General features: G+C 36.2%; 2 protein-coding genes across 2 annotated transcripts; one reads left to right on the top strand and one right to left on the bottom strand.

Annotated features, from left to right (window-relative positions):
- The first annotated feature begins 8177 nt into the window (after positions 1-8177).
- On the top strand, positions 8178-10101 carry LOC124884294 (diablo IAP-binding mitochondrial protein-like). The gene is made up of 6 exons (XM_047392130.1): positions 8178-8510; positions 8615-8714; positions 8822-8947; positions 9036-9146; positions 9264-9360; positions 9480-10101. Exons 1-6 carry the CDS (start codon positions 8395-8397, stop codon positions 9683-9685), a joined length of 756 nt encoding a protein of 251 aa, XP_047248086.1. The 5' UTR covers positions 8178-8394; the 3' UTR covers positions 9686-10101.
- Positions 10102-11228: 1127 nt separating this feature from the next.
- On the bottom strand, positions 11229-12155 carry LOC124884700 (odorant receptor 131-2-like). The gene has a single exon (XM_047392750.1). It carries the CDS (start codon positions 12153-12155, stop codon positions 11229-11231), a length of 927 nt encoding a protein of 308 aa, XP_047248706.1.
- Between the last annotated feature and the right edge of the window lie 244 nt (positions 12156-12399).

Genomic DNA, 12399 nt, shown 5'->3' with positions numbered 1-12399 from the left:
ATAGACCGATCGCATTAACATCAAATATTTGTAAAATAATGGAAATGATTAATAATAGATTAACATATTATTTAAATATTAATGGATATATATCTAGAAATCAAAATGGGTTTCAAAAAGAGAGAAGCACAAATGACTCTGCATTATGTTTAGAATATGAAATTAGGAGAGCACAAATAAACAAAGAAAATGTAGTAGCTGTATTTTTCGACATAGAAAAAGAATATGACATGATGTGGGTTGAAGGATTATTAATTAAATTAAATAAAATGGGTATTACTGGAAAAATGTTGAACTGGATTAAAGATTTTTTATCAAAAAGAACAATACAAGTAAGAATTGGTCAAGAATTGTCAGGTAAACATATAATAGATAATGGTACTCCTCAAGGAAGTATTATAAGTCCGTTATTGTTTTCTATAATGATAAATGATGTTTAAAAATATTGGTAAGGAAGTCGGTTTTTCACTATTTGCAGATGATGGAGCTATATGGAAAAGGGGTCGTAATATCAAACTTATTGAAAAGAAAATACAGGATGAGATTATTAGAATAGAACAATGGGCAAATCAATGGGGATTTAAGTTCTCAGTGGTAAAAACAAAAGTAATGGTGTTTACACAGAAAAGGAAAAGAGAAAATATCAAATTAAAATTATACAATCAAGTTTTAGAACAAGTAAAAAATATAAAATGTTTAGGTATATGGTTTGATAAAAAAATTATATGGAAAGTACATATAGAAAAAATCATAGATAAATGCAAAGAAATATTAAACATTATGAGATGTATGGCTGGTATTGATTCGGGAGCAGATCGAACAGCATTAAAAAGAATTTATACAGGATTAATTAGATCAAATATTGATTATGGAAGTATAATTTATGGATCAGCAGCAAAGACTCATCTTATAAAATTAGACATTATACAACATCAAGCTTTACGAACTTGTACAGGAGCAATCAGAACCAGTCCAATAGCAGCACTTCAGGTAGAGATGGGAGAGATGCCATTAGATCTAAGAAGGAAACAGTTAGCAATAAATTACTGGATAAACTTACAAAGCAATAATCCGGATCATCCCACACGTGATATTTTAAAACCATGCTGGGAAAAAGAAAAAAAACAAGTTAAGAGTTTTGGTTGGATTATCAATAGTATAGCAGAAGAATTTCAAATATATGAAAAAGAAATAAGTTCAATATTGCCTTTGCCAGTAGTGCCACCGTGGCTATTACCAGAAGCAGTGGTGGATATGGTATTGATGGAAAAGAAAAAGGATACGAAATGTAGATTAGATTCAAGTATAATACAAGAATATATAAACAATTACTATCATTATGTCCAGAATTACACTGACGCATCAAAAACAAATGAAAAAATAGGAGTAGCATTTGTAATACCAGAATTTAAAATAAAAGTAGAAAAAAGAATTACAGATGGATTATCAGTATATTCAGGAGAATTATTAGCCATATTGTTAGCAGTGCAGTGGGTGGAGGATATAAAACCATTGAAAACAATAATTTGTTCAGACTCAAGTTCAGCATTATTAAGTTTAAAACATAATCATTCAGAGGGTAGGCCAGACATTTTGTTGGAAATAAAACATACTTTATTTAGAATACAAAGGATGGGATTAATATTAGTGTTTTTATGGGTACCAGCACATGTAGGAGTTGGGGGGAATGAGATGGCGGACAGGATAGCAAAGAAGGCAACACAAAACAACATTAGCTTTATAATTAATATTAGTAGGCCAGAGGCAAGAAATATAATTAAACAGAGAATCAGGAAAGAGTGGCAAAAAAGGTGGGATGAAGAAAGGAAAGGAAGATGGTTTTACAGATTCAACAAAATAGTAGGTGAAGTAAGAACTGGAAGAAGGAGCAGAAAAGAGGAAAGGTTAATTACAAGATTAAGAATAGGACATACAGGACTTAATTCTACATTGTTTAAAATAAAGAAACATAATACAGGAAAATGTGATCATTGTGGAGAAGAGGAAACAATAGAACATGTGATATTGAAGCGTCAGAAATATGAACAAGAAAGAACAATTTTAAGGAGAGAATTTGTAGGTATTAAAGAAAATTTTATTTTGATAGATACTTTGCAAAGAAGTTTAGGCAGCAAACATATTCAAATTATAATTAGATTTTTCAAGAAAACTAAATTAATAAATAGAATTTGATTGTTGTAATAGTAAATAAGATTTAAAACCATGATGAACCACACTCCATACCAGTCGGTGGCGGTAATGCACACCAAGTTATTTGCCAACCGCCAATAAATAATACAAGAAGAAGAAGAAGAACTTGCCCTTTGTGGTACAGCTCAAGTCACATTTACTTTGCCTTTGCTTTGACCTTGCTTTGCTCTTTTGTAATTTTGGATTTGTTGCCTTGCAGGTCATCTGAACCTGACCTTGCCTTCAGCATCAAACCCTGCCTGGATTACCGTCTTCTGGAAAGAAGCTATCCAGCTCCATGAACCAAGACTCAAGCCTCCTGTTTCCTCATTGGATCAAACCAGATGGCAGTCTCCTAATTCCTTTGTTCTGTGGATCTCCCTCTGTGAACCCTGTCCACCCTCTTCCTTCCATTGCACCAACTACAGAAACTCTTGGACCATCAATCATCCTGGCACGCCAGTGTTCACTGTCTCCGGTCCCACGGGTAAACAACCTCCTGGTCTCTCCACCCCCTCTCGCGGATCTCTCCCTCAAATCAGTAAGGCAGAATTATCATTTGTGAATATAGGTCCAGAGTTTCCCTTTGCTCATGGTTCTGTTTATTTTACAGTTTGTGTCCCGGTTCCAGTCTCCTGCGCATTTCAACATACTGTTAATAAACTTCTTACCATTAAAACTCTTGTCTCCTGAATTGCTTTCTGCATGTGGGTCAAATCTGTTCGAAACATTATGACATTAAAGGTTTTTACCTTTGTATTTGTTGGTGTTTTTTGTAATTAATTGGTTTTGTTTTATTATGTTTTCTTGTTTCCCGTTTATAGGCACTATTAGTATCTTGCCTGTCCAGTGGATGAGTAGCAGAAACTGGACTGTTCCGCTTTCTTTTTAGAGGTCTGTGTAAACAACTAATCCCTATTTATTGCTGTTTTTAAAACTATGGCTGGAATATTTAGGAAGTGCAGGAAACAAAGAGGTAATGCTGTTTGTTTGTAGACTGCTTGTAGTGTTGTAGGTTGTACATGCTATGCTTCTATTGGCCATTGAAGTTGCATTATTAAAAGAATAAAACATTTTAAAGTAATATTGTTTTAATTACTTTGTAATGAAATTTACATTTTCTTTTTTGGGATTAATGTAAAACAGTTAATCATTTTTTAAATATATTGTGGCTTTTATTTGCCTCAAAACAAACAACTAAAATCTATTGTCAATTATTGCAAACTCGTCAAATCGTTTTCCTTATAACAACTAACAGTAACTAGCCAATACAAGGAAATGATGCTTTGAGGGTTTTTGTTGATGGAAAGGTTTGCATATCCAACAGATAAACCAAAATAACATAGTTAATTATAGCGTTGGAGTTGCACTGGATCTGGTGAATTACAGTACAATTTTTAACACGATTTGCACTTTCATTACAATAAAATTGCACCTAAATTACTGTGTGATTACAGGAAGGAAACCATGATGCCAGTACTTTAAATGTAATATTGAAATTGTTACAGTGTGCTTTGTCCCATCCAGCAGCAACCTGATCATTGTGTGTTTCTCTGTGTATAGATTATAATGCCAAAAGTATTCATCACCCATCCAAAACGTTGGATTCAGCTGTTCCAATCACTTGCATGGTCACAGGTATATAAAATGCAGCATCTATGTGTGCAAACTGCTTCTATAAACATTTGTGAAAGAATGGGTCATTCTCAGTACACATGAAATGTCTTCTATACTAAATATTTCACACTGAACTGTTGGTGGTTTTATAACCCAGTGGAAGCGATGGGGAATGACAACAACTCAAAAAGTGATAGGTCATGTAAAACCACAGTGTGGAAACAGTAGATGCACAGAAATCTGCAATTTTCTGTGGAAGTAAATGCTACAGACCTCTAAGCTTTGTGAGGTCTTCAGATTGACCCAAGAACAGTGCATAGAGAGCTTCATTGAAAAGGTTTTCAATGGCCGAGCAGCTGCATCCAAGCCTTACATCACCAAGTGCAATGCAAAGTGTTGAATGTAGTGGCTAAATCACTGGAGATGTCTTCTCTGGAGTTTGGTGTGGACAAGTGTGGGTTAAGAAGTTGCCAAAAGAAAATCACTTGTCCGGCTACATTGTGTCAAGTAAAGACATGGATAAAAGAGTTTGGTGTGGAAGAACTTGTAAAGATGCCTGACCTCAACCAAACAGCTGACTGGAAGCCAGGCTATTTGGTTCAACATCAATGTCAGATCTTACAAATGCTCTCCAAGAAGACTGGTCAAGATTTCCCATAAAGACACCTGTAAACATTGTAGAGAGCCTCCGTTGAATGACTGGGCCAATGCAATATTAAAGTGTTTTTTTTTTCTTTTACATCCTTGCATGTCATTTCTTCAGTTGTATTTCTTGTTTTGCAGCTTCAGTTTCTGATTTTTCACCATGCCTTTGTAGCAGTGTTTGTTTGGTTACTTTGCTTGTTTCCAGACTGCATTCTGCATTTCAGTTAGCACTTTTTCCTCTACATTGGTTTGATGACCAAATGATAAGATGTTGGAGAACACTAAAGCAAATAGCCATAAACATGTTAAACACACAAGTTAATGACCAAAACATATCTTAGGATTAACTGTTCCGCACTTTTTTATATTGTTATAGGACCTTATAGTCTTAGTTTGTTATGTCCATATTGTTACTTCTACAGTAAAGCCTTAATGTTGACAAAATTTAAAAGCATGCAAAATATAATTGGATCTTAAATAATATCCAGATGTTAATGTTTGCTGTTTTTTTCAAAAGATTTCAGAGAACCTTACGGCAGCAACTTTTTGCATCTCAGCTGTGGCTTGAGTTCTATAATAAATGTGACCAACAAATTAAAATCTGAGCTCCTTCCTTGGTGTCTCTAGACTGTAGTGGAAAAGGTACAACAAAAAAAATTGAAAAACACTGATGTGATAAACACAGATGGTATATTTGATGCTCTGCATTATCACTTTTGATCATTTTCCAGTGTCACTCTCTTACGCAACATTACTGGGGTCAGTGATCACAGCTCAGGGTTCCAGGATTGAAAGCTGATTATTTAATCAGCTTAGAAAGGTCCAAACTGGATAGAGTGCAGAACAATAGTTTGGTATTTTCACCAGTGAATTCTGAGTTCATACGATTTGAGCTGATTATTAACACGGATCTCTTGGACTCAGTTGTGCAACCTGAAGTTTAATCCGTTTGGTAAAAAAGTAGAAAGTGTAGAGAACAGCTCGCTGTGTTTCGTCAGCTCTTTACGTAAATTCTGCGTCAGTAAAAAGGATGGACGGGGGGCTGGACTGAAATCTATCCAAAACAAACTTTCTACCTCTGAACTCTGAGAGAAACAACGCAGTTAACCTATTTTTGGCTGTGAGCCAAATAAATGCTTTTCAAAACAACAGAGTTCTTGGTTAAACATTAAATGACACAGAAAAAGACAAACAAATCAAGATATTTTCTGTCAGATTTAGAAAAAAATGGATTTGATGATGTTTAGCAATGCCTTGGCAGACCACAGGGTTGACATGCATATTAATAGGGCTTGAACATTCAATAAACATGGCACTCCTTACTCCTAACCAGACTTGGCTGAGCTATATGGCATTTTTGTCACATTACAGCAAGTCCCCACTGAGCAACCTGGGTTTCCACATAAAAACATATAACTCACTGAACTACCCAGTTTTAGAATATTCACAGCCTGTGTAGCTGAATACAACGTATAGCAGGCTAATGGCAAAAATAAATTCGATATCCTTTAAACTATAGGGGAACATCAGGCGTTCATTTCACTTCATCTATATTTAATATGTATAATATTGATCTGTGGAGTGAAGGTTTGTAGAATTGAGATTAGATTAAAATGTAGAAAGTTTGATTTAAAATTAGAATCTGTAAAGATCACATGTTAAAACCCCAGATTTAACAGTGTAGCTTCATTGTGCCATGTCTACAGACATTATTGTATAACTGGTGCAAAAAGAAAATAGCTTTTATCATCACATATTCAAAACAACGCTTAAAAAACTAGAATTTTAGTAACACCTTAAAGTTTTGCATTTCTTCAGTGTGAAAGCTGTAAGAATGAGCAGATTGCTGGGATGTACATCATTGGATTTCATTTATGTCATCAACCTTTTATGACTTAATATGACAACACATAGAATTTAAATAAATATTCTTCAGAAATCTAGGGACCAAATATTTGATGGTATTTTATTTGGCAGATAAGGATTTGATCGGTGATCCTAAAAAATTTGAAATGCATTTTGGGTGAGTTTCTTGACAAAGAAATGTACTATTACTCTTTGCATGACAGATGCCCTCAGTTGTCCAAAATGTAAGGTATTCATTTTGAGCTTAATTGTATCTAACTTTATTTGTAACTGCAATCAGAAAAAATTACAGTCTAACTACAATATATATCTATATGTGGCATTGCATGTGGGAAGTGCATGCAAAAAACCCGACAATACACAGGGCCTGAATTGCCGTGTCCACACTGAGCCCAGTAGCACCAGTGGCGCCACTGGTGGGCCTGAAGTTACAATGGGATATGCCCACATTTTAAAATGGCCACTCTGTAATGGTACCAGCAATGTGGGGCCCACATATGCCCTAAATCTACCTGAGTCCACAGAGTTGGGCAGCCTGTCAAGGCCTGTCAAGGCCCCATCGGGGCATTAGCTGTGAGCCTCCCACCTTGCCCTTTATTTGCAACTGTACCTGAGTACATTGGCAGTCCACTATGTTTCCACTTGAGGCCTCTCTACACCAGGCATGTGTGGGTTATCCCTGGTATAAGCGTGGGTATGTACTGGCACATTGCTTCCAGGAAGGCCCAGAATATCAAATCCTGCGTCCAATGCTTGCTAGATGGCAAGAGAGATCATACCCAACACGTTAGCTGATTTTACACGAAACATTTCAAAGACACCATTTCTTTAAAACTACAATTAAATCACAGTTGTAAAGCAGGACCACTTGGAAACCTCCTCTTTGCTTACTTGAATGTAAAGTTGCTTTATCCTGAAGGGGAAAAATTAACTGTTTATTGCAAGTTGATGAAAGGAAGAGAAACAATTTACCAGCAATTTGTCTAAGCTGAAGTTGGTTCTCAAAACTGTTTAAGTTTACTTTTATTCATTTGTTAGTTTAACTGTAGCTGTTGTTATTTCCATTCATTGATAGGCAGAGTGTATATTACATGGAGACTGCAGATTAAGGATTGTTTCACCGAGTCATTATAACATCGAAACTATTATAATAAAAATACAAAATCTAATAGCTTTCCGTAGCAAGGCTGATGGAGATGTTCTCATTATGCATAATTACACAGGAAATAAATGACTGTGGAAAAACATGAGCCACCTTGAATGCAAATGACTCAATGTTCTCAACCTACCATGACCAGAGCAGACGGAGGACATATATACTCCAAAACAAGCAATAAAAATGATAGTGCAGCACGTTCTGGCGCTGGATCTTTACTGAAGATAAAAAAAGATAAGCAAGTCAGCTCTCTTCTGATGTTTATATCCTATAGATTTCATAAATTCAGTGAAGCTTTAGTAAAGTGTGATTACAACAAAGAAAGTGCTTTAGCCTAAATGCCTAAAGGTTAGTGACATGGAGGCTATTTGTTGTAGTTAGATACCTCATATATTCAACAGATATTTTTACTGAAGATCAGACTTCAGAGTGTCTTTCTGAAAAACATTTATTAAAATAATGCATGTTTAAATCACCTTTAACTTTGATCAAATCCTCTGTGCAACATCTACAGGCACACACAGAATAAAGTACAAGGGAGTGGCTTGGGTTGTTCAAACTGTCACCATCAACGTCTCTATCCTGCACGTATCAGTGGGACTTTAGATAAAGCCAAATGCGCACATTTGCAGGCAACATCAATAGATCAATACTTTTTACGTAATGAACAGGGGCTGAGGCCTCATAAATACCCTCAGGACACAACTGTCAGCACTCACTCAACAGACTCCAAACTCTCTGGAACAGCACACCGAATCCAGACTTTCTGGCCAAGAACAACATTCTTTTTTCATCCTACAAGACAAGCATCAGTAAGTGAGCAGGATTGTTTTTACATTTTTGAAAACAGAAAATCTGCAGTTATAGTTTAACAGATCTAAAAAGAGTCAGTTAGAGTAGCTAAACAAAACATCAGCAAAATGCAAGCCGTACGCCAGTGTTCAGCATGTGCAAGACATGCTGCAGGAGGACTTGTACGAAATCAAGATGTCTCCCTGTTGCAAAGGAGAGGTGCAGCCTGCATCCGCTACCTCAGGTAAGTTACTTTACCAAAAGCAGTTCATAGTAGTAATTAAATTGCTTATTTATTGTTTATGGCTGTAAATCTCTAAATGACTGTTGTACTTTTTTTTCCTGCAGCACCTCTGAGAAGAGGAAGTCTGGGGTCCAGAAACTTGGAGATCTGACAAACCCTACACACATCAGCCTGGCCTCATTAAGTGTCAGTCACGGGCTTTGGGTAAATCAGAGACTCAATTTAAAAACTGTACCAATGAAAAAAAACGATTCGGCATTTGCCTCACATGAACAAAAGAGTTAAAATATATTTTCCTTTCATTTTTGCAGCAGGTGGAGGATCTTTCACATAACTCACTGATCAGGAGAGCTGCCTCAGTGCTGACAGACAGCTCAAGTGCGTTCCTCTCTCAGGCCACCTTGGCTCTCATGGATGCACTGACAGACTACTCAAAGGTAGATTTTCATTTTACAAAATGTCCAAATTGTTAGGCTTAAAATATTGAAGAAATATTAAACCTGCTCCTCCTCTGTTTTTCACAAGGCTGTGCACTCACGCATCACTTTCCAAAAAAGATATCTAGCGTCACTGGGCAAGATGAGCCCATCAGAGGAGGAATCCCTCCAGAGGGCGATCAGTGGCTGGCGTGCAGAAGTAAGCGTGAAAAAAGTTGTTTGAAAGTGTCCAAAGTAGAGTTGTCTTGTTTGGATTTATCACTCATGCAAAAAATGCATTTATTAAACTGATTTCATTTTATATGTGTCCTGACAGGCTGCTGAGAGACTGAATGAATGCAAACATTATGACTCAACCTGGATCAATGCTGTCAACCTCTCCAAAATGGCAGCTCAGGCAGCACACTCCTCAGGTGAGCAATATTCTTTCAGTGTACTCTGTTATATAAAAAACACAAAGTGGCTTGTATTTTTTACCATTTCATATATAGTTCAGAAAATAATTTGCATGTTTGGATTTCTGTATTTGCAGGAGCCCATCAGGCATCCATCTTGGTCCAAACAAACATCCAGGTAGCCCAGTCACAGGTAGAGGAGGCACGGAAACTGTCAGCAGAGGCCGATAAGAAGCTGGCCGAGACCAAAGTGGAAGAGATCCAGAGAATGGCAGAATACAATGCTTTTCTAGAGGGCAGCGAGGAACATGAAGTGCATGAGGCTTATCTACGGGAGGACTGAGCCAGGCACAGCAGAAACCATGTCAAAGTGCGACTGATTTCTTTTGGAAACTTTGATCTACTTTCAGCGTTTGTTTTCTCTTTACTTTAACTTCAGTTTGGAGTCTGTAGCATTATATATGTTGAACATATTTATATTTATAAGACAAAGTCTAATTTTCAAAAGGGTAATAACTGAATAGCACTTTTGGGGTATTAGCCACTGTATCACTTTGTAAGTCTATTTATTTGATTAGTGAATGTTCTACAATTAAACTATGAAATTGACAGTGAATACTGTGAAAGAGGAGCTTTTCACTGTGGGGTGTATGAGAATAACAACAAAAGCGGATGTTTTACTGTAACAAGCATATTTTCTTATTATTGTGTTTATAATTTTTGTTATGTCTAAAAATAAAAGATAAAAAAGTGGAAAAACTTTGTCAGGCGTTTTTTAGGATACATGTGTCACCTAGGGTATTTGCCATACCCTGAAACACTGACCTTTTGACCTTGTTGGGAGAAAAGCAAAGGCTGAGACATAATTGCAGCTCATGAACAGTCACAAAACAAAATTCAAACAAAATTCAAACAAATTCTGCTGTTTGGAAATATTTTTAAGTAGTGAAAAGCCCTGACAGCAGCTGCAAAGCACCTCCACTCTTCACTCTTAATAGGTTAATGCAGTTGCAAAACTGCAGAAAGCATGCCTGTTCAGCATATAGCAAGACTAATTAACTGGCTTTAATTAGCTCCTGATAACAGCTGAGTTGAACAGCAAAAATGCATTATATTCAGCTCCATATGCACATTAAGTTAAAAATTAATACCAAATATAACAAGTGTTTATTCTATATTTTTGTATAAGCTTGTGGGTCAAAAATACCACAGGTTAAAAAACAATTAAAAAAACTATAGTGATGATGTTTGTTTTCTATTTTAGCAGCAGTAAGAATACATGCTAATTTCTCTTTCATATCAGAAAAGATGTTTATTCATCACATTATTATTTTAAATCTTTATGTTCATACCAAGATGATAGGAAACTGTTAATTTTCCTAAAAGTTATGCTATGAGACTCTAACCATGGCCTATGTCAGGTCAGGGTAAATAAAATTGTACAATATTTATAGTTACACATTGCATTGCGGACACACCTTTTTCTTTACACAGAATCACAAACTATGCTGAGATAACTGTAGCTAACTGATAAGCAGAATTATGCTCACACAGGAATAAAATATTGTTCAAAATGTTAATACCTTCTGGGTGTTCTGTGATTTGACAATAAACAGGTCATCTGCAAAGTGACACCAAATATTTTGTTTCTTAGTCATGCATGAACAGCAACGATCACCGCGATGCATATTATATCAGATGCAAGCTTCACATCATAAATTGCAATTTTATATCTTGACCAGTTGCCCTATGAACAACATAAGACTGAAGTTACAACAGGCTTATATATATATATATATATATATATATGTGTGTGTGTGTGTGTGTGTGTATGTCAAACCAAACCAACAATCAAATGACAATTTCTCTGCTTTTTAGTATGCCATTTACATTTTGTTGGATCTTCTAAAAGCACTGAAGCAAATATTGTTTTTTAGTACAAGACAAAATATTTCATCCCTGAGTCCATATATAAGAGGACTCAAACATCTCGGTGCGATACTAAACATTACGTAGTTAAAGTACCGGATGTCCAAAAATAAATTAACATTAATAGCAAGTGCAGCAGCTTCAGTGAAGGGGGTCCACAGCTGGATGAGACAAAGCAGCAGCTGGAAGGCATGAAGAATCACGGTTCTGAGCCCTCTCTGTGTCGACTGTTTATTTTCTATAGATGCAGCTTTGGCAACCTTCACTATCTGAATATAGCAGAAAATTATGATGATACACATGATCAAAAAGTATAACTGACTCACAGCAGATCTTAAATGACGCTGCCATGTGTGCAAAATAAAAATCTCCACTGAACATAACGCCTTTTTTTTGTAGAAGCTGAAAGATGCCGTTGCAAAGAACATGGTGAGAATCAATATGCAGGGAACAGAGCTGACACCATGAATGATAAGGATGCAGGACATAGACCTGCGTGTGGAGCACAGCTCTGCATGCCGCAGAGGCAGGCAAATGGCCACATAACGCTCCAGGGTCATAGCTGTCAGAGTCACAGGTGTGGCCATAACATAGAGGAATGTCACAATAGAAATAATGGTACACAACCAGACTTCTATATCGAATTGAAGAAAGTTTACAACAAGAAAAAAATCAGAGAGGATTAACACAAAGCTGTCTGAAAGCAACATAACAGCAAATAAAATATGGCGAGCACTATTGTGGAAACACTCCTTTTTGAAAAAAGTTGCAATAAGCAACATGTTGATGCAGAGAAAAATAATCACTAAAATCTGCACAAACATAACCCGGAAAGAAAACTGTTGCCCAAAGATGCCAACAGCCACAGAGCTGTTATTTGACATTTGTCTGTTCAAGGAAAAAATATCAAATGATGCAACAACTCATTGGCTGCACTGGGTTTAAATATTGCCACAAAAAACTGAATTCTTTCAATAAAACACAAAAGAGATGTCAACCCAAAGTGCTCAGATGTAGTAAGAAATACAGCAATTTAAAAACAATTGATTCTGATCCAAGGCAAATTATTCCAAACACCCTGTTCAGAAAGATCTCCTTGCATGAGGGTTTTAAATATAAGACATTGAA

The sequence above is a fragment of the Girardinichthys multiradiatus genome, chromosome 18, assembly GCF_021462225.1.
Source record: "Girardinichthys multiradiatus isolate DD_20200921_A chromosome 18, DD_fGirMul_XY1, whole genome shotgun sequence".
Taxonomy (NCBI): Eukaryota; Metazoa; Chordata; class Actinopteri; order Cyprinodontiformes; family Goodeidae; genus Girardinichthys; species Girardinichthys multiradiatus.
Note: the sequence above shows the minus strand (reverse complement) of the source record. Positions and strands in the feature narration are given on the sequence as shown.

Coding starts and splice junctions, on each gene's coding strand:
- LOC124884700 (XM_047392750.1), bottom strand. CDS start 12,155: ATGTCAAATAACAGCTCTGTGGCTGTTGGCATCTTTGGGCAACAGTTT.
- LOC124884294 (XM_047392130.1), top strand. CDS start 8,395: ATGCAAGCCGTACGCCAGTGTTCAGCATGTGCAAGACATGCTGCAGGA. Junction 8,715..8,821: donor GTGTCAGTCACGGGCTTTGG/GTAAATCAGAGA, acceptor TCATTTTTGCAG/CAGGTGGAGGATCTTTCACA. Junction 8,948..9,035: donor CACTGACAGACTACTCAAAG/GTAGATTTTCAT, acceptor GTTTTTCACAAG/GCTGTGCACTCACGCATCAC.